This window comes from Engraulis encrasicolus, chromosome 5 (assembly GCF_034702125.1).
Source record: "Engraulis encrasicolus isolate BLACKSEA-1 chromosome 5, IST_EnEncr_1.0, whole genome shotgun sequence".
In the NCBI taxonomy this organism is placed as follows: domain Eukaryota; kingdom Metazoa; phylum Chordata; class Actinopteri; order Clupeiformes; family Engraulidae; genus Engraulis; species Engraulis encrasicolus.
Genome location: NC_085861.1, coordinates 12,300,327 through 12,322,246, shown reverse-complemented (window position 1 = coordinate 12,322,246; position 21,920 = coordinate 12,300,327). Strand labels below are relative to the sequence as shown.

Here is a 21,920-nt window from a genome sequence, read left to right as displayed (position 1 = left end):
AGGCACGACAGATGAGGAAAATGCAGCCCAATAACAAAAGGCAGCAGAGAGAACAATGCCCATCCCTCCATCGCAATCAGACACTGCAAGGTCAATGCATGATTTAAAGGGACACTGTGCAGGAAATGGTCAAAAAAGGTACTGCAACTATGCTGCTCATTGAAACTGGGTTGCCTATTGCCAAATTTGATATTTACATGAAAGTTTACTATGTAATAAACAAATATTTTCTAGTATGGTCCAACTGCAGTCATTTTTGCAGCTAAAAATGGCTGTTTCTGGAAATTCAAAATGGCGGACCATGGAGAAGATCCCCCTTTTCATGTATGAAAAATGATTTTTTTTTCAGTCATAATGAATACTTAGAATTTGATAGTGGTGGTAAGTATTCATGAAAAAGGTAACATTATTGAATGGGTAGCATGAATTCTGGAAATAAAAACACAAAAAATCACACAGTGTCCCTTTAACTTCATATATCTGCACCGATGGATCACTCACACACACACACACACACACACACACACACACACGGACCAAACACCAGGCAGAAACATACACACAAATGTGGGAAAGACTGCAGTCATGCACCAAAATATCATACACACACACAAGCGTGCGCGCGCACACACACATACGGACACACAGCTGTGAGCAGAGCTGGCACTGGTGCCACACACTGGAGAGACAACTTCAGAAGATACACAATGAGGGCAGCACTGCGTAGACTCTTTTTCTGAATAAACATCCACTGGACCCATCATAAGCCCCCCCAACGCCCCCTAGACCTCATCATAAGCCTACCAACACCCTCTGGACCTGATCATAAGCCTCCCAACGCCCCCCAGACCTCATCATAAGCCTCCCAACGCCCCCTAGACCTCATCATAAGCATCCCAACTCCCCCTAGACCTCATCATAAGCCTCCCAACGCCAACTAGAAGTCATCATAAGCCTCCCAACACCCCGGTAGAATTCAAAAATAAAATGGACTAATGCCTCCCCAATGACAACTGAGCACCGCCCCCTCTCTCCTGTATCCTTCTCACACCCCCCATGGGCTTCCCAGCGCCACCTGGGGGGCGGTAGAGTCTCCGTTGAGAAACACTAGCGTAGACCAAGCTATGTACTGTATTATGGCACTTTGTGGAGCTTTCCGTCTTTCCCTTTCCTCTTGCTCACTCCATTTTCATTCCCTCCACACTCCCCCGCTCATCTGTCTTACCCATCCCTAGGCTCCTCTACCCATTTCTCTCATTTTTACTCATCCCTCTCGCTCCTTCTCTCTCCCTCTTCGTCTCTCGTTCCCCCTCTCTCTCCGTCTAATCCTGTGGCGGCTCCGCTTGTGGCCATCAGTCACATCCGGCCGGCGCACCACACAAGATTTCCCAGGGTGCAGGCAGGCAGGCAGCCACTGCAGTGGCCGTTCACGCCGTCTGCAAAAACAGATGTCCACAGCACAGACAAACGCCCACCCATCCTCCTCTTCCTCACTCCTCCTCCTCCACCCACCCGACTGGCCAGCCACCCGTCCTCCTCCTCCTCCTCCTCCCACCCACCAACCCTCCTCCTTCTCCTCCTCCAACCCTCCAACCCTCCTCCACCCACCCTCCTCCTCATCATCATCATCATCCTCCCTCCTCCAGCCTCAGTCTTCTATTCTCCCCACGTCCTCCTCCTCTCGACCCCAGCTGCGAGGAGCGACAACCTGTCAGCACGGAGGGACAAAATAGCTGACTAGTACTGGGAGCCGCGGAAAGAAAAACAGAGGGCACAGTAGTCAGAGGAAAGAGGGGTGGGGGCAGGGGGAAAACAAAACGCTCATGAGGTGAAGAAATGCTTGCTAGAGCCATTTCCCTTCTCCTGTCCTCTCCTCTCGGTCGCTCTCTTACTCCACACGTCTCTGGGGAGGTCTTCGCCTCAGAAGTAAGGAGATGAAATGCTCTTATCCTCTCCCTCCCTACCTCCATCTCTGTGTCTCTCTCCCTCCCTCCATCTCTGTGTCTCTCTCCCTCCGTCTCTGTCTCTCCCTCCGTCTCTGTCTCTGTCTCTCCCTCCGTCTCTGTCTCTGTCTCTCCCTCCGTCTCTGTCTCTGTCTCTCCCTCCGTCTCTGTCTCTGTCTCTCCCTCCGTCTCTGTCTCTGTCTCTCCCTCCGTCTCTGTCTCTGTCTCTCCCTCCGTCTCTGTCTCTGTCTCTCCCTCCGTCTCTGTCTCTGTCTCTCCCTCCGTCTCTGTCTCTCCCTCCGTCTCTGTCTCTCCCTCCGTCTCCGTCTCTGTCTCTCCCTCCGTCTCCGTCTCTGTCTCTGTCTCTCCCTCCGTCTCTGTCTCTCCCTCCGTCTCTCCGTCCCTCTCTCTCCCTCTCCCTCCCTCCCTCCTCCTCCTCCTCAACCCATCCCCTCTCCCTCCCTTCATCTCCTTTCCCTCTCCCCTGAAGGCTGGCAGAACTGCTGGTGCCCTCTGAAGTCTCTTCACTTTCTTAAATGTCAGAGCTTTTCTTCCCTCTGGTCTGGGAATGTAAAGGCTTTTTGAAAAACCCACTGTAGGCTCAAGTTTTTTCCTTCCTCTTCTAGAGTGCCCTCGTGGTGTGTAGTGGGGATTAAACACTCTTTTCATGTCCCACAGACTTCGTCTGGTTAAAAAAGAAAAAAAAGCTGTGACAGCTCAACTGGGTTGGCAAAGGTTAAGTTGTCAATCCATTGGTTCAGCATAACGTGACGGCGCACGCTAGCAGCGTACGTGAACTATGCACGGATGAATGAATGCCTAGTGACGCAGAATGAATTCGCCTTTACGTTGCCAAAATGAAAGTGTATAACACAGGGTCAAAATTAATCTTTTGCCAAACATTGACAAACTGTAAGACTTTTTTGTGTGTGTGTGAAACCACTTTCATGTCTTATCGCAACTTTCCTCATCTTCTGCGCCTACACATCCGCTACGTTTGCTGTTAACACCACTGACTTCCCCTCTAGACTTCTGAAGAAATCATCAAAAGTATGACTAGACTAGATGATACGGTGGGAGGCATGAAAAAAAGTGTAGCCTTCCCCAGCAGTGGTCTCTTGATACCATCTTGCAAAGAAACCAAGCAAGACTTGTGAGTTATGGCGTCATTTGTTCCGTCTCATTTCTGGCAGTCGGACCCACGTGACGCGCGACACAGGACGACACCTTAGAGTGGCGCTGCTGCCGCCACATCCTCCACTGTGATTGAGCCTCTGGCAGCAGTGCCAGTCCCTCCATGCTGCATAGCCTCCCACATACACCCCCCCCCCTTCACACTGAATGGGGCACCTAAGTCACGCCCTCTACTTCCTGGTTCATGGGGCAGAGGAAGTCAAAAAATGATTACTGGGCTTGAAAATGAGTGATTTTGGGATTTGTGGTGCATAGGTGGAGGTCCAAGGTTTGGATTGGTGTCAAAAAAACTCATTTCAAGCCCAGTAATTATTTTTTGACTCCCCCTGCCCCATGAACCAGGAAGTAGAGGGTGTGACTTAGGTGCCCCATAGCCTCCAAGTGCTGCCTCTCTCCACGTCCATTCTGCATGGACACCACAGGGTGGAGTATTCCAAGAACACGATTTAGTGATAAACCTGGCCGAGTTAGCCTGCATGAAGTGGTAAACATCCTTATAGATAGCCCACAGGTGTCATTTAGTTAAGAAAATGAGAACTCGAGGCTCTTGTATTGGGTGATTTATCACGACACTACCTCAAGTTTAACTTAACCTGGATTACTTCTTAGCCAGGTTCTTGGTATACGTACTCCCCAAAACTGCCTTTCTCCATACTGCATAGATCCCACAGGGCTGCCTCTCTCCACACTGCATAGACCCCACACTGCTGCCTCTCTCCAAGTCAATTCTGCATGGACCCCACACTGCTGCCTCTCTCCACACTGCATAGACCCTGCACGGCTGCCTCTCTCCAAGTCAATTCTGCATGGACCCCACACTGCTGCCTCTCTCCAAGTCAATTCTGCATGGACCCCACACTGCTGCCTCTCTCCAAGTCAATTCTGCATGGACCCCACACTGCTGCCTCTCTCCAAGTCAATTCTGCATGGACCCCACACTGCTGCCTCTCTCCACACTGCATAGACCCCACACTGCTGCCTCTCTCCACACTGCATAGACCCCACACACTGCTGCCTCTCTCCACACTGCATAGACCCCACACTGCTGCCTCTCTCCAAGTCCATTCTGCATGGACCCCACAAGGTGGGTATTCTAAGAGCCTGGCTAAGTGATAAACTTAGCTGAGTTTACCAAATGACACATGTAGGCTATCTATTTGCAGATTTACGACTTCATGCAGGTTCAGAAAATGATCTTCAGAAAATGATCAAAATCTTGTATTAGGTGATTTTTCACTACCTCAAGGTTAACGTAACCTGGATTGCCTCTTAGCCAGGTTCTTGGTATACCCCCTCACAGGGCTGCCTCCACACTGCATAGACCCCACAGGGCTGCCTCCACACTGCATAGACCCCACAGGGCTGCCTCTCCAAGCCCTCACTGCATGAGCCCCCACAAGGTTCTCTCCATGCTGCATGGACCCCACATGGCACCGGAGGGCGAGCAGACATGCCACAGAGAGGAGGAGGTGCTTTTCTGACACACAAACTTGTTAAAAAAAGAGACTGAAAGACGAAGGGACGGACAGACAGACAGACAGACAGACAGACAGACAGACAGACAACTCAAAGGCCCACAAGTGTGTTGCACAGCTTCACACACACCCTTTTTAGTAGCATCCTCTAATACACACACTTCAAGACATGTACTCACCGTGCCTCCCACTATCCTGCCCAGAGGGTACCATGCCCGCTCATCAAACCAGTTGAGGAACTCATAGAAGCCATTGGAGGTCAGGTGATGCGTGGATCTGTAGTTAAACCTGAGAGAGAGAGAGAGCGCAAGAGAGAGAAAGACAGACAGACAGACAGACAGGAGAAAAAGAGAAGGATGGAGAAAAGAACATAAAGTTAGATCTGGTTCGCCCCCATCAATTTTTTTCTGCCAAATAAGCTGCGCTAGAGGGAAATGCTAATGGCCAGACCGCAGTGGCGGACGGACAAAGTTGTCAATTATGCAAGATCAAGAACGCCAGTCTCGTCTGCGCTGCGCATCTATCTGACAGGGCCAGCTCTGTTCTTGTCGAGTGCACACGACGCAATGGGACAGTCCCTTTGACCCGTGCAATGCTGCATATGTCCGACCATAAGCTCACAGTAGCCTGTGTGTACAAGCCTCTGGCCACTGGCACACTTGAACATGAATGCAAAAAAAAGCAAAAAAAAACAAAGGCATGACAAAAGTCATTTGCCGAACCTTCCACGTCTCTCTCTCCCCCGCTCATTTCCAGTTTGTAACCATCCTGTCACAATAAAGGCATAAAAAGCCAAAGAAATATTTTAAAAACAAAAGCAACACCACATTTCTTTCAATGGATTCTGTGCGTGCGCGCTTGTGTTAGTTTGCACAAATGAGAACGTGTGAAAGCTGGAGGGAGAAAAGAAACAAAAAAGAGTGTGGGATTCCGTTTAAGCGCTACAATCAAAACATTCTTCGCCGCTTCAAATGGGAAAAGTTAATCAGCAGGGCAGATTGAATTTTTCCCCTTCAGTTCTCCACAGCATCCGGTGCCATTTTCCCAGTGAATTGACGAGCACCGGACTGGAAACGTTAACGCATTTATTCCCCTTTAGTGGAAGCGCAGCGCAGCGCGCCATGCAGTTCAGTTCAGTGCAGTGCACTCCAGGCCACATTAGATCACTACATTGGCTCCACTCACCCCTGAGGTATTTAACTAGCAAATGCAAGACACCCATCATAACCGCACATAATGGAGAGAGGCTGAGACAGAGAAATGTACCGTCAAGTTTTGCTAGCAACAGTAGGAGGAGGAACACGTTACGAGTGCAAAATGCAGTGGTGGTGGTGGTGTCATTGTGTTTGTGAAGTTGTATCGCCGTCAGTGTTTCGATCCGAGAACTAGTCTAGACTCAATCCAATGGTCACATCCTACAAAAATGAGGAAGTAAAAATGATAGCAAATGCAAGACACCATCATAACAGCACACAATGGAGAGAGACTGAGACAGAGCAATGGACAGTCAAGTTTTGCAAGCAACAGTTGGAGGAGGAACATTTTACAATGTGGCCTAAAGGTAGGGCACTCGATCCACTATGCGGCCGACCCTGGTTCGATTACTGACTGGTTAGGAGCCAGTCTTTAAGACCCTTGTAGTTGGCCTTGCAGCTGGCCATTCACAAACATTGACATACATGTCACCCCACAGGACGCAATTTGTGTTACGAAATTGAACTTGTAGTTAATATTACTGTCTTGAGTTTTTTGTCTTAATATAAAGTTAATATTTATGCAATCGTGCCAAATGCTTCATACATTATTCAAAATGTTGTTGGTTAATTTATATATTATATTCCAGGTTTCATTAATGTTACAGTCACACCGCAGGATATTTGACATGTAAACCTTTACATAAATCTTAAAAATTGTTCTTCTCATTTAAGACTAATATGAAACATAATGCATCACATCTTCTTTCATTGAAATTTGTTTTTTTAAAGGAAAACTTAGTTTTGTAGGTTTTTAACCAATGTTACGTAAAAACAAGGCACCCATCCAAAAAAGGAAAAAAAAACACGTGCAAAATGTGGTGGTGGCGGTGGTGTCATTGTGTTTGTGAAGTTGTATCGTTGTCAGTGTTCCGATCCGAGAACTAAGTTTAGTCTAGTCTCCATCCACTGATCATATCCTACAAAAATGAGGAAGTAAAAATGAATGCTTCAGTAAAACTATGAATAAACATTTTCATATCGGAGGTCTCTGTACAACAGTCTAGGGTATAGTTCCCTTTGTGCAAAGTCTGCAAACCCAAAGCACATGACGTGATTGAAAGAGACAAAATGACAACTGGCCCAGAATCCTGTCACTTGAATAACACCCACTGCACTCATTTGTCCGTCAAAGGAGACTAGCGAACCAACACCTCAGGGTCCAGTGGTCCGTTTCTCGATTCTTGTCGTTGCTAACCGTCTTAAAACCGCCTGAAGACGTAACACCATTCCCTTGGATTCAGTGGTGAGCGTCGCTGTCGAGAGAGTCGAGTCCCTCTTACGAAGGACGTTGCTACCATCGTTAGCAAAGACGCATTCGAAAATGCCACCCCTGATCCAGTTGCTCTGTGTTTCAGAAGTTTGTTAGGGCCCTACCATGGCTCTTACAGTAGGGCACTCGTCTGATACTATGCGACTGACCCGGGTTTGATTCTGCCCGGGTCCTTTGCCAACCCTTCCCCATCTCTCTCTCCCCACTCGCTTCCTGTCACAGTAATCACTGTCCCATCTCCCCCCAAAAAAATAAGTCAGTTAGGCCAGTGGTTCCCAACCTATGGGTCGGGACCCCCCTTATGGGTCGCCAAAGATCCACAGGGGGTCGCGGAGCCCTCTTGATTTTAAGGGGTTTCGTTTTAAATATATAAAGCCCATGTTGAATAAAAGACAAAGCATTTAACTAATAAATGCATAGACGCAACAAATTGTAAGTGCTACATTAAACATTTATTCTATATTTGACCAAAGACGAATTGAGGAATAAAATAACTAAAATAAGTTTTCGCAGGAAACGAAGGGCATCTTGTGACTCCGTCTCGTGCGGGCGCTCGCGTGGTTGGGTCACCAAAGCTTACAATAGTAAAAACATGGGTCCCTTAAGAAAAAGGTTGGGAACCACTGAGTTAGGCTATACAAAAACATGTTGACCCTGGTTTACAAACCAACCTTCATCCATCTCCTATTTTCCCCTTACTCACAGACCTGTAATCACCTCCACTAAGGAGATTATGTTTTCGGCCACGTTGTTTTGTTTGTCTGTCAAACAGGATGACTCAAAAAGTCCAGGAATTTTTACAAAATATTGCAGGGTAGGGCAAATTCCATTCCAGTTTCTAACTCCACAAAAATGAGGCAGAAAGACTTAGGGTCTTTCTAAAATAGGGTGCAACACAGTCAAAAGTTGGTAAGTTATATTACAGTATAGGCACAGGATTCCACAGCGTGTAGCTGTTATGGCGTCAGTGAACCCCATGGCCTTGGCGGAGGTTTGCACTCTCTGAGTGCTTCTAGTTTCTACTGGAGTAAGTGTCCAATCTCCGCCTCACTGGCACACTACTGTAGGCTGGGGCCCCAAGTGTTTGCATTGTGAATCACAGCACCGCACAGCAGAGGTGAATGATCTACTAGGGAACGAGAACACATGACCACGGGCCGATAAAGAGGAGGCCAAAGTGTGGCTGCCAGCCGTCTTTCGACAACAGCAAAATATCGAGGTGGCAAGACAAGGAGAAAGGGTAGCAAGAGAACAAAATGTTGTACAGGGGAATATACAGTACAAACAACAACGCTGTATTCAAAGAGGGGTGGGGAAAATCCATTTATACCCCCACAGTGAACGCTTTTTATTTATTACCACCTCTCTCGCCATGTTATTTATTGCCTTGGGTGAAATATGGCGGAGTGATATTGTTATCCATCCTCTGGCGGGCAAAGAAACACACTCGATAATCCCCTGCAATTGCTCAGGTGGAAAGATTACCGCAGTCACTAGTCGGAAAAGCCAAAGGCGGCAGGATCTCCGCTGAAAACAAAAGCGGATAAGTGGAGCACTAGAACTACAAAAGTGAATAAATGGAACATTAGAAGTACAGATGTCCCATATTTCTCCATGTCTAAGAAACACATTTTCTTTTTCATCAGAGTGATAGTTATCGCTTTAATCAAAGAATTGATTCAGGAATATTACACTCTGCTTCAGGCTGTGCACTGTGCAAACAACCTTGCCTGGTTGCCATGGCTCTCAGATGGCTATGAACAGCTTCTCTTCTAGTCAGCTGCAGCTCTCTATGGCCTGAACGCTTATGAAAACCCGACTGGGAAACTTCAACTCCCCTTGTCATTGTGACACAGCACTCCACAGCACACAATGAAATTGCATTTATGCCTCAGCCGTGCAACGGGGCAGCCCCCGATAGCGCCCCAAGGGAGCAGTGCGGCAGGACGGTACCATGCTCAGGGTACATCCGTCATGAAGGACGGGGGAGAGCACTGGTTAATTACTCCCCCCACCAACCTGGCGGGTTGGGAGTCGAACCGGCAACCTTTGGGCTACAAGTCTGACGCCCCTAACCGCTTCATGACTGCCCTCTTATCTATGACTGCCCTATTGGGTAGTTTATTGTATTGGGTATATCGGATATTCAGATGAAATTCTAGTTAGCCTGGACATCTAAGTCTTTCATATATTAGCCGCATAGATGCATAGATCACATCCATTCGACATTATCCAGTTAGTGAGCTGAAAGGTGACAAACCGGGTATAGGCTCTAGCACACTTTTGCAAGTCTTGACTGCTTTCTATTACAAGGAGTCAGACTGGCAAATGCCTGTGACCATTATGAAGGGCAGAACTAGGGGTGGGGAGAAAGCGCATATGCCAGGCCACTTGTTTATTTTAAGATATGTGAGGTTGTGAGTGAAAATGAAACTTGCCCGAGAGGCCAAACGTGAGCGATATTGGGAAGTTGTGGAAGGAAGTGAGAGGAAAATAACTCCTCATCCCTCACCACTTCACAACAAATCACCACCACAAACAAACCACAAACAACAGAGTATGTCTGCCATGCCTGTAGTAGGCTACTGTAGGTCCCTAACAAAGGGTTGCCGGCTTCCCTGCTGCAAAGCCACCAAAAAAAAAGATAAAAAGTGGAGGCAGAGTTGGACTTGGTGGGGGGATGGGTGGTGATAGGGGGGGGGGGGGGATGGACAGCGAGACTGTCTGCCTACAATAGCCGTTACCATGGTGATCGCCAGACAGTGGCGAGATGCCCAGTGTCCAGAGCTTGGCCTGAGGGCAACATGAACAGCCACCCACACAGGTGCGGCGTGTAACAGTCACCCACCCACGCAGGTGGATGCATCATGTAATTACTGACCCATGCAGTTGCAGCACAATAACGCTGCCAGTGCTTGTGTTGGCCCCCAGGGGTGGGGGAGACTGGTGGATACAGAGAAGGCAATCAAGCAAGCCGGTGTGTGTGTGTGTGTGTGAGTGAACGTGTGGTGTGGTGTGTACATGTGGTGTGTGTACGTGTGGTGTGTGTACGTGTGGTGTGTGTGTGTGAGTACGTGTGGTGTGCGTGTGTGTGAGTACGTGTGGTGTGCGTGTGAGTGAGTGCGTGTGGTTAGTGTGTGAGTGCGTGTGTGTGTGAGTGCGTGTGTGTGTGAGTGCGTGTGTGTGTGAGTGCGTGTGTGTGAGTGCGTGTGTGTGAGTGCGTGTGTGTGAGTGCGTGTTTGTGCGCGAGTGTGTGCGCGAGCGTGTGTGTGTTCGCCCATGTGTTTGTCCAGGCACCTGGCAGAAGGTCATGTCAAGGGGACCCCACTGAGCCGGGAAAAAGCAGATGTGAAGCCAGCTCGTCTGCTCCGCTGCCACCACAACAGCAGGTGATTGAGCACCTTGGCATGGCCTGCTGGATCTTCTGCATGCCACGGGTGACACTTAAGCCATGTGCACACGCACGCACGCACGCACGCACGCACGCACGCACGCACGCACGCACGCACGCACGCACGCACGCACGCACGCACGCACGCACGCACGCACGCACGCACACACACACACACACACACACCGCATGAGGCATTGTGTTTTTGCAGCCTGCCCATACTGCTATGCCGTGTACAGAGCAGGAGCGAACGGAGCGAATGAAGCGACGGAAGTCATTATTTCTCTATGGAGGGCACGCGACCTGTGCTACCAAAAAGCGAATTCGCCAGGAGCGAAGCTTCTTGCGCGACCAGAGCGAATTTTGACGATTAAACTAAATCTAATGTCGCAGGCGAATTCGCTCTGACGCTGTTCGGCGAAAACAAATCGGAACGTTCATATCTCCGAATGTCCCAGGCTGTCAAGCCAGAGCCATTATGTGATTAGCTGAATCAAACATGCCAATGCTGCGTCTGCAGCGAATACAGCGAATCCTAGGCGAAACTTCTTCTGCTACCCACGCTACCAGGCAGCGTAGTTCGCTCTTGGTCTGGACACGGCATTACACACACCACTGCACCCAAACAGCGCAGCTGTGATGGGTGACTACGCTTACATCCAATGGACAAGAACACAGAGCAGTGGGGTTACGAGATGCATGCAGTGGTGGACATGGGGACAGGGCAAAGGTTAGGAGAGTGGTTTTCAAAAAAGTGTGGCAGCTTAGCTGCACTTCACTGGCTATATCGGGGCCATGTCATGGTTAAGTTTGGGAACCCCTAGGTAAAGAGATGCAGTGATGGACAAGGAGACAGAGCAGTGGTTAGGAGATGCAGTGATGGACATGGGGACAGAGCAGTGGTTAGGAGATGCCGTGGTGGACATGGGGACAGAGCAGTGGTTAGGAGATGCAGTGATTGTGGACAGTGGTCGAGGAGCTGTAGAGCAGTGTTTCTCAACAGGGGTGCCGGGGCACCCTGGGGTGCCACGGGCCGCCCTCAGGGGTGCCGCAGAAATGTGGCTCATAAATAAATTCAGTGGATTAAATTGAAGTCAGTGGAATATTTCATCTGCCATTTACGCACAATAAAGTAAATATACTGTAGGTCGCCCCAGTCAGCTGCAACTTCGAACGTAGGTCGTGTGATGTCTCCAAATGTGTTACTTTTCTAAGCTTGTGTGGTATCGGATGCGATGCCATGTTACGGCTTATTGGTTTGGGGTGCCTTGAAATTTGTCATTAATTGAAAGGGTGCCTAGCCTAAGAAAAGGTTGAGAAACACTGCTGTAGAGCAGTGGTTCCCAACCTTTTTCTTAAGGGACCCATGTTTTTACTATTGTAAGCTTTGGTGACCCAACCACGCGAGCGCCCGCACGAGACGGAGTCACAAGATGCCCTCCGTTTCCTGCGAAAACTTATTTTAGTTATTTTATTCCTCAATTCGTCTTTGGTCAAATATAGAATAAATGTTTAATGTAGCACTTTCAATTTGTTGCGTCTATGCATTTATTAGTTAAATGCTTTGTCTTTTATTCAACATGGGCTATATATATTTAAAACGAAACCCCTTAAAATCAAGAGGGCTCCGCGACCCCCTGTGGATCTTTGGCGACCCATAAGGGGGGTCCCGACCCATAGGTTGGGAACCACTGCTGTAGAGGACTCCTGAGGATTAAGGAAAGCTGGAGCTCAATGCCCTGTGTCGTCATCATCAAAATAGGGAAGCAAAGAGCCAGGACTCTCTGAGCTTCGGGCAGCGACTCAGCAACTAGTGCGCCAATTACACAACCACATCACACAAAAAAAAACTTTTTCTTCCACCCCCATCTCTGCAGCTGGCCAGAGGACAAAATCAAGCTCCTGTAAAAAGCAAATGGGAGAGTGTCCAGTTAAGTTAACGATGCAGGTCTGCAGTGTCCATCCAGCACTGCCACGAGGAGGCATGGCCTGACTTGTTTCCATGGGAGGTCATGGGATTGAGCCAAGACTGGAGGTAGGGAGGGTTTGGAAAAGGGCCTCACTCCTGAAGCCAGCGAACCGAATCCTCCTTACTTATCACTGCACAGAAGCCAAAACATCCGCTAGTTTGACTGTCTTTCGCTGTTGGCAGGCGAACATGTACTTCTCAAGCAAAGCCAGTAGCATAGAGTCTGCATCCTTGCCCAGCCTCAAAGAGTACAGCCAGGGACAGTAAATAGGGAGAGTTATGTGCTGTAAGCTTATAACTAGTGCTCTAAAAATTACGTCGTTTCCAAGCTAATCTATCAAAGTTGTCAAACAGGTGCCACCTTGACTTTATACAGCAGTTGGCCATAATTCGTAAAATCATGTGCACCACAGAAAAAGATATATGGAACAGAAAGAAATTGGACTACAAAAAAAGGCATCATTGAGAGATTATTATGACTGTTCAATTGGATTCAATCGAGATACAATTTTTCCTTCATTAGAAAGTGTTATGTTCCACTCAAAGCAACAAGATTCATCATAAACGAGAAACAAAAAACTAATACAAAATGAAATCACTTCGTCTCCCTGCCAGAGCCTACATGGGAGGTTGTCTAGGCAACCAGCACTCATCAACTCAGTACAAGCGTGTCCACATACCTCTGCACAGCTTCTGTATAGGGGAAAGAAATGAAAAAAAGAAAAAAAAAGAACGAAAACAAAACAAAAAAACATTTCTTTGTACAGACTGAAGATAGTGGTTTCAACTCATTTCAAAGTTTTTTCCATTGCAGACAGAAAACGTGCTGGCGCATAATGGTGCTTCTCAGACTGACCAAATATAAGTATGTTGCATTCTGATGAGAAGCAGAAGGGCATCCTTCTCTACCCAAACAAGTAGTTTGTGGATATGAAAGAAAAAAAACAACTTGAAACAGCTACATCACTGGAAACAAGAATAAAACGGATGGAAAAGCTACACGCTGAAACAACAGAACAGCAGAGCAAATCTGCTCGTGCAAAGAGCAAGAAGGAAAAAATAAATATATATATGAATAATTGGAGAGATGCCTCCACTCGCAGACAAAGCGGCAGCTGTGAGCTGCAACAGGGATGCAGAGTGACAAAAAAAGGAGAGAGAAGAAACAAAGCAGGAGATGCGGTAGCTGAAAGGGCCTTTATTAAGACTGTTGACACATCTGACAATGGCGCAGTGTCAGTGGCGGGGGAAGAGGTGGTAATGAGAAGCACAGCTCTCTTTAACCAGACGCCGGGCCCCAGAGGTGGTTTCCTTTCCACAACGCTGGCTGGCACGACGGCGCACAGAATTCTCCACTACCGTACAGACGACACACCAAACTAAACTAGCAACATGGCCCTTATGAGAAGGGGGGAATCTAAATAAGGGCGTCAGCGATGAGATGAGATGAAACGCACATAGATACGTCGTTGCCTGCTTGCTTCCTTCTGCACAAACAGGGAGTTTTTTAACGGCACCAGAGGGGCAATAAAAAAGAAAACGTATTCATCAGCCTCTGTGCCAGCCAAGCGGCACAAGCCAACACGGAAAAGTACGGATGGATGGATTGAACAGTTAAGAAAGTCTGTGAATAATTCTGCCAGTGGTAAGTCTGAGTACATCTATCCAACCAATGCTTCTCACTGGCGTGAAGCAGCAACATCTAGCATGTGAAGCATCATGTGAAGTGAACAGCACGAGGACACGAAAACTCTCACCGGTGGGATTCAATTCTGCCAGCTTGAAACCAGCATTGCCTAACTGCGGAGTGCTTTAAACGTGCGATGCAACGGTAAGCATCTGTCTTGCAGACAGTGCGGGCGCGGGCGGGAACAATGCAGCAGAAGATAAATCAGACAAAAAGAAATCCTGGAGTTAAAACAAGGATGCTGCCTGCCGTCTAGAGCCACCCGGGCCTAGCTCAGAGATGATGATGGAGCATAAATCAAGGAAGGGGATTTCAGGCAGGCAGGCAGGCAGGCAGGCAGGCAGGCAGGCACGGCACACACACTGGCAAAGGCTGGCTGGCGTTTTGTCTTGGTGTGGTTGGGGACTATTGAGAAGTGGCGCCAGTAGAAGATGACTAATGCTGCCAGCAAGGAAGCCGACGTGGGGGGACAAAGTGGTCCTGGGCCCATACGAGGGGCGGGTGGATGGAGGTCCCCATTACAAACTATGTATGGAGTGGGGTGCATTTCAAATGACTTTCGTCCCGGGCCCAACCACAGCTGTCAGCAACCCTGGCTCCAAGGCAGCACTTACTAACATTCATTCCAACATCAGTGTGTGTGTGCGCGCTGTGCACCAGTTTTTCTTGATGGATGCTGTAATATATAATAATAATAATAATAATAATAGTATTTGTATAGCACTGTATCATACAAGGGATGCAACTCAAAGTGCTTAACAAATGAGAAAAAAAACACAATTGTTGCAGATGGATTTAAAAGGAGAGGAAGAGAGGAGAGGCAGAGATGGCAGGAAGGCAGAGGAAGAAGAGATAGAAAGAGATTGTAGAGTCACAAGGTCAACGTAGGTTAGGATCAGGATTCTTAGATGGGTAAGGTCCATAGTGGCTGGGTCTAGCATAAGTCATAGATAGTCACACTGAAATAAGACCCAATTCACCACACACACGCACGCACACCAACACATGCACTGCTGTCCAACTTCCAGGGGGACATGATCCAAAAGGTATTGCTAATACATGCTCACATGGTTTCTGGCACACTTGTGAAAAAGTGATGATGGCTGCCCGGCGATGACAGTGCTCCATTCACCTCTGTCCCTAGCCAGGCTACGCCATCCTAATGACGCAACACCCATTGGCATTGCTAAATTAGTCAGTGCTTGGGCTCTTTCAAGTACTTTCTGAGCTCTGCCGGGCTGGGGAACTCCACCCACTTTGTCGAGAAGCAATAGACTTTGAGCAGCTCCAATGCCCTGGGTAAAGGCGTGTTCAAGACAGCGACATGGTTAAGCAGAGACGTTCTATTGGGACTGAGAAAATGTTTGATTTAAACTTCGGCTCAGCCCTTTCTGGCATAGGCCAGCTGCAAACCAAGGGAGGTGGGTTAACCATACCGCTTGGAAACGTTATCTGTCATCTTGTTGGTCAGACCAGAATCTCGGTACGAGATTTGAAAGTCGATGATAATTGGGCTATTCTCGCTCTCCAGTCCACACCTCAGCTGCAGGTCAGCAACTCCTTTCCCTACTTGTTCCACCACCACTGGCTTTAGTGAAGGCCACACAGACACAATTTTCCACTGCCGTTTTTCTGGTAGGCCTACAGCTCGACACAGCTTGATTCGGCCGCCACTTTTTGCTTTACAATTGAGCTGTATGGTGCCTATCCGAAAAGCAAAAAGTGGCGGACGAGTTGCGCTGTGTTGAGCTGTAGGCCTACCAGAAAACCGGCAGTGGAAAAGAGGCAAAACAGTAACAGAGCCTGCCAAGTGCTGCCTGGCACACAAGAAGAGTCACCTGAATCCCATCCAATTAAACACAGCAGGCCAAAGGGGATCACGGCAAGAGAGAGCAGGTGAGAGCAGGGCAGGCAGACACTCACCGTGGAAACCAAATGTCCTTGCTAGCCATATGCCACCTGTGCTCGCTTTGAATGGCTGCAGCAAACACTAATGTGTTGGTCTCATGTGTCAATAAATTTAATCAAAACCTCTGCTTGAACTCTTGGTTAATAGAGGGAAATGGTGTGTGTGTGTGTGTGTGTGTGTGTGTGTGTGTGTGTGTGTGTGTGTGTGTGTGTGTGTGTGTGTGTGTGTGTGTGTGTGTGTGTGTGTGTGTGTCTAAGAGGTAAATGGCCTGAAGAAAAGCGCAGTCAACAAGCCTTTCTTCAAGGACCTGAAAAAAAAGCCTCGTCATTATTATTCTCAGCCAAATTAATCCACACTCCGTCGGCTCGTCAAGGTAACAAAAGGCAATTACAATATTTAATGAGAGTCGCCCGTTTCCCCTCACCTCTCCTCATTCCTCAGTGCCATCGGAGGCCTTCTGTTCCGCCCAGGCCCACTGACCGCTTAGGTCGGGCCCAGGACAAAGTTATCTGAAAGGGCCCAGCCCAGCCGCACTCAATACAATGTAATAATGAGGACACAATTTTGGGCCCCTCCTATTCCCTGGGCATGGGACGACGACTGACCTGTTTGCCGGCCCATGTGTCAGCTTTCCTGGTTCCCTGTCTGCTCTGCTGTACTCTCCACCAGGCTGGCTCTCTGCAGGTCTCTGGATCCCACGGAGAAGTCTGGTGCCCAAACCCCAAATGTGATGCGCTCTGCTGGGCTGTTAACTGTATCTGTTCTCCCCTCTCTGGCAGTTAGGAACCATCACACCCAGACTAACACATATGTCAGACAATACCACAATTTGCATAATGCCAATCTGCTTTTTTACTACCCAAACGCAGTAATTGGCACATCTCTCTTTTTAAAGACTTTTTAAATTTTTTCTTGACTTTATTTGATAGGACAGTGTGAGAGGTGGACAGGAAGCGAATTGGGAGCGAGACGGGGAGGAGTCCGCAAAGGACCCGGGTCGGGAATCGAACCCACAAGTGCCCTACTGGTCGGCCCACGGCCGGGCCATAATTGGCACATCTCATTTACCATTTCTTGCCCCTTCTGAAACACTGGACTGGTACATACGGCAAGGGAGAGTGTACCCGCAGGCTTTGGCAACAGGCATTACAGAGACGCGCACACACACAAGCGCTTGCACGCATGAACCTGCTAGCCATCCATACCACCATGACAAGAGCTGCCAGAAAAGCTCTGACACATTGTTCCTATTTGTCATAACATTTTGACACTGAGTGTCCGAAACAAAATGGATAGGTCAGAACTGGAGTGGAGAGGCAAAGAGAACCGCAGGCACTGCCAAAAAAAATAGTGAGAGTGAGCAAAGGAAAAAGGAACAGAAAGGGGGGAGAAAGAAAACGCAAGAATGAAAAAAGAAAAGAATAAAAAAGAAAAGGGTGAGGAGTGCGTGCAAATGCATGATGAAAGCAAGTATTCATGACTCATCTTTGTCCATTCATTTGTCACAAACCTCCAGCTATGATCCTGCTCCACACAGCAGCTCCATGGGCATGATCTGCGCAATGTTGCCAGATTGGGCAGTTTCCCGCCCAATTGTTCTGCTTAGGATGCCCGTCTGCAGGTAATTACGAGTAAAAAGGGCATTTGAGCGGATTTTCCTGTAATTTTCTGGCCATAAAAACCTACAGAATTTAGTTCAAATTGGGCAGGATATAGTGCTTTGAGCATTTTTTGGGGGGGCTGGAAATCAGTCTCATCTGGCAACCCTTCATCTGAGCTGAGCAGCTGTGGTGGTGATGTGGTCAAGTGAGGACTCAACATCACATTAAACTTAGCTGACACTTTTATTCAAAGCAAGCAACTTGCAGTTATTTACAGGGTATTGGTTACAGTGAGTCCCTGGCCTGGAGCAATGTGGAGTTAGGTGGCTTGCTAAAGGGCACTTCAGACATGGATGGAGGTGTAGGGAGAGGTAAGGGTGGGATTCGAACCCGCAACCACCTCCTTAACCATTGGGACAAGGCTGCCCACATCATCGCCACGCCTGGGCCTATGCTTAAGAGCATTTTTATCTTATTTTCCCTTCCTCGTTTAATAACCATGAGTCAGCAGGAAGAGCAAGCAAGCACAAGCCAAGGTACTGACGAATCAGCAGAATATATGATTTTTTTTTTCTTTTAAAAAGTTAAGATGGGTGCAAAATAAATAGCTCAATAATACATGGCGGCGCAGAGCAGACATGGCCGATAAAACAAAAACAGCCCGCCATCATCTTCTCAAAATGGCAGCAAGGTGAGTGTGTGGTCAGCTTGGCACCCTCTCTAATGCCCTAACACACACATACCAACACAGACGCATCAGCACACGCACGCACACGCACGCACACACACGGGAAAATTGCAAGTGTGAAAATGCCTGGTGAGAAGAGGACAAGCTAGTGTTGTGAGTGGGAGTGGTCACTCCCTCACAGTCCTGTAAATATGGGTCACAACCAGAGAGGAAGCAGACAGGAAGCCGTGCTCATCCCCTTGTGGACACACCGAGGGCTGCTTTGGGACAGCTTTGACTGGGCCAAGGACAAAGTATTCCAAGAGGACCCCCAAGTCAATACATACAAGTAAAAGTAATGAGGACCACATTCTGGGCCTACCCCTCTCCCAGGCCGGGACTACTGACCTCTTTTGTGCCCCCCTTCGGCTACCGTGGATGGACTATTTAACTCAGACCAGACCAGGGTGGGGAGAGGGAGAGAGGGAGGGAGAGAGAGAGAGAGAGAGAGAGAGAGAGAGAGAGAGAGAGAGAGAGGGAGAGAGAGAGAGAGAGAGAGAGAGAGAGAGAGAGAGAGAGAGAGAGAGAGAGAGACCGGCAGAGAGAGAGAGCGAGCGAGAGAGAGAGAAAGAGATGCCTGCCAGTTAATTAATAAGGAGACAAGACACCCTTGAAGAAGCCAAAGACTGGCACGTGCACTGCTTGGTGTAGACTATTTCACATGTGCAGGGCTTGCATCTTTTCACTGCTGATCAGGAAGCTCATTAAAAACCTTTAATCTCATCACCGCAAGACACGAACGTGCCTGTGTGTTTGCAAGAGAGAGAGAGAGAGAGAGAGAGAGAGAGAGAGAGAGAGAGAGAGAGAGAGAGAGAGAGACAGAGAGAGAGAGACAGAGAGAGAGAGACAGAGAGAGAGAGACAGAGAGAGAGAGACAGAGAGAGACAGAGAATGGGTGTATGCATCTGTGGACACTAGTGTGTGTGTGTGTGTGTGTGTGTGTGTGTGTGTGTGTGTGTGTGTGTGTGTGTGTGTGTGCACGTGTAAGCACCTGTCTGATACATATCAGTGCACACATCTGAGTGGGCGCACACGTCCATGCTGACAGATGTACAGTGGGTATGCTGTGCTGTGGGTGTGCTGTGCTGTGGGTGTGCTGTGGTGTGCTGTGCGGTGCTGTTGAAGGCTTGACATGCTCGTCAGCATTCATCTCCTCAAAACTCAAAAGGGTGTCAGGAAGGAGCGAGCAGAGTAACCTTGACGAAGCTGAAGGCTGCAGAGGCTTATACCTCCTTGTCAATAACGATAGGATTTTTTTATACACCACAGAACGTTTCAGTGCTGCTTCAGTGTGCGTGTGTGTGGCATGTGTGTGTGAGTGTGTGTGTGTGTGTGTGTGTGTGTGTGTGTGTGTGTGTGTGTGTGTGAGTGTGTGAGTGTGTGTGAGTGTGTGTGAGTGTGTGTGAGTGAGTGTGTGTGAGTGTGTGTGTGTGTGTGTGTGTGTGTGTGTGTGTGTGTGTGTGAGTGTGTGAGTGTGTGTGAGTGTGTGAGTGTGTGTGTGTGAGTGTGTGAGTGTGTGGACCCAAGCTGTTGAGTGAGTCACGATCACAAATGAAGACAACAACAAAAAAAACCCTCTCACATTCGTCTACCTTTGCAAGAGCCCTGGACTCACACCACCACCACATTAACATCCATTGCCAGAGTGCTGGCAAGCCAAGCATGCAGTGGCATCATTGCAGGGTGCGTAGTGCCTACCTACCAGACAGCCAGAGCAGACAGGCTCCGAAAACAGCAGGAGCAGGTGAACAACCAGAAGCAAAAACAAACACATGCTCCAACCAGCCAGCCAAAGACATACAGTACAGTATCCTCCCATCCTATTCAGTTTGATCAGTCACACACACACACACACACACACACACACACACACACACACACACACACACACACACACACACACACACACACACACACACACACACACACACACACACACACACTGTACTCATGAACGCGTATACAGAAATTGCCCCAGAAAACACACACACGCACACACACTAATACACAGACACAGACACAGACACAGGCACACACAGACACAGACACAGGCACACACAGACACAGGCACACACAGACACAGACATACACACAAAGACACAGGCACACACACACACACACAGGCAGGCACACACACACACACACACACACACAGGCAGGCACACACACACACACAGGCAGGCACACACACACACACACACACACACACAATGTCATTGAACAGTCAGGGGGTGAATGCGAGGGAGTTCTGTTCGGGGACAAGCGGAAACAAAGGCCGCAACAAGAGCCTTAAATATTTATGCTATTCTTCAGCTGGCGCGCTCCTTCACACACTTTAAAAAGATTAATTCTTCCAGCATCATGAGGAATGAGGAGGCGAGGTGGGGGTTGCCCTAATCTTCTTAACATTTCATCTTAATTATGAACATAACACACACCATTTCTTTTCTTTGACTTTGAACTAGCATGTGTGTGTGTGTGTGTATATGTGTGTGTGTGTGTGTGTGTATATGTGTGTGTATATGTGTGTGTGTGTGTGTATATGTGTGTGTGTGTGTAAGCAGACACAAAACGCCTGTCTCCAAGGGTGAATCTGACAGCGGAGCACAAGTGTACACAGCCACAGGGTACAAAAGAGCTCCTGTGATGTAACGCCTGTTAAGTTAACACACCCCCATCTACAGTAGGCCTACACTACACTACACTACACTACTCTACACAATGGTCTTATCCACACCCGGACACGGTGGGCGAAAGAAAGTGGCGGAACAAAAAAGGAAGCCCAGCAATTTGCATCTAAATGAATTATTATTCAAAAACATGTGCTTGATCATTTTGCTTCTGATAACAGGGCTGCATGCTACTGTCGAAAAAAAAAACACAGCTACACAGTATAATGAGATAAAATAATGCTACAGCACTGCTATGCCTACTTAAGCTCATATAGTTTGTCGCCTTCTGCGCAGTGAATTTCTGGTCTGACCTGCTTGCGAATCATCTGACAGTTACAACGTTTTTGGCCTTTGGCCGTGTCCGTGTGTGAATAAGACCATTGTGTAGTGTAGTGCAGTCTAGTGTAGTGTAGTGTAGTGTAGGCCTACTGTAGTTTAGGGGTGGGTATTGGCAAAGGGTTCACGATTCGATGCGCATCACGATACACATGCCACGATGCGATTCTATCACGATGTATTGCGATTCATGTACTACTGTGATGCATTGCGATATTTACTTCAGTAAATGTGTAAAATACAGCTTATTTGTCAGTTGCTGTGTAGCTTTCTTAAGTCAGTTCATTCTATTTAAGCATTCTATCATCTGGGAGAGCGCTTACATCACAACAGAAATATTACCCATTCTCTACGGAACAAAATAACCCGTGGCAAATCGAATTTTATTGTTATCAAATAATCAATTGTCATGAATCCATGCAGTATATTGAGAAAATAAGTATCACGATACCTTGTCATGAATCGATGCATTGTATCGCGAGAGTAAGTA

The 21,920-nt window shown here is 48.0% G+C and overlaps 1 protein-coding gene across 1 annotated transcript in view; it reads right to left on the bottom strand.

Annotated features, from left to right (window-relative positions):
- Window positions 1-21,920, bottom strand: part of stt3b (STT3 oligosaccharyltransferase complex catalytic subunit B) — a 90,555-nt gene that overhangs the window by 57,449 nt on the left and 11,186 nt on the right. The window contains exon 2 of the mRNA XM_063198724.1: window positions 4,792-4,900. Within this exon, the coding sequence (XP_063054794.1) occupies window positions 4,792-4,900 (109 nt within the window). The remainder of the gene's footprint in view (window positions 1-4,791; window positions 4,901-21,920) is intronic.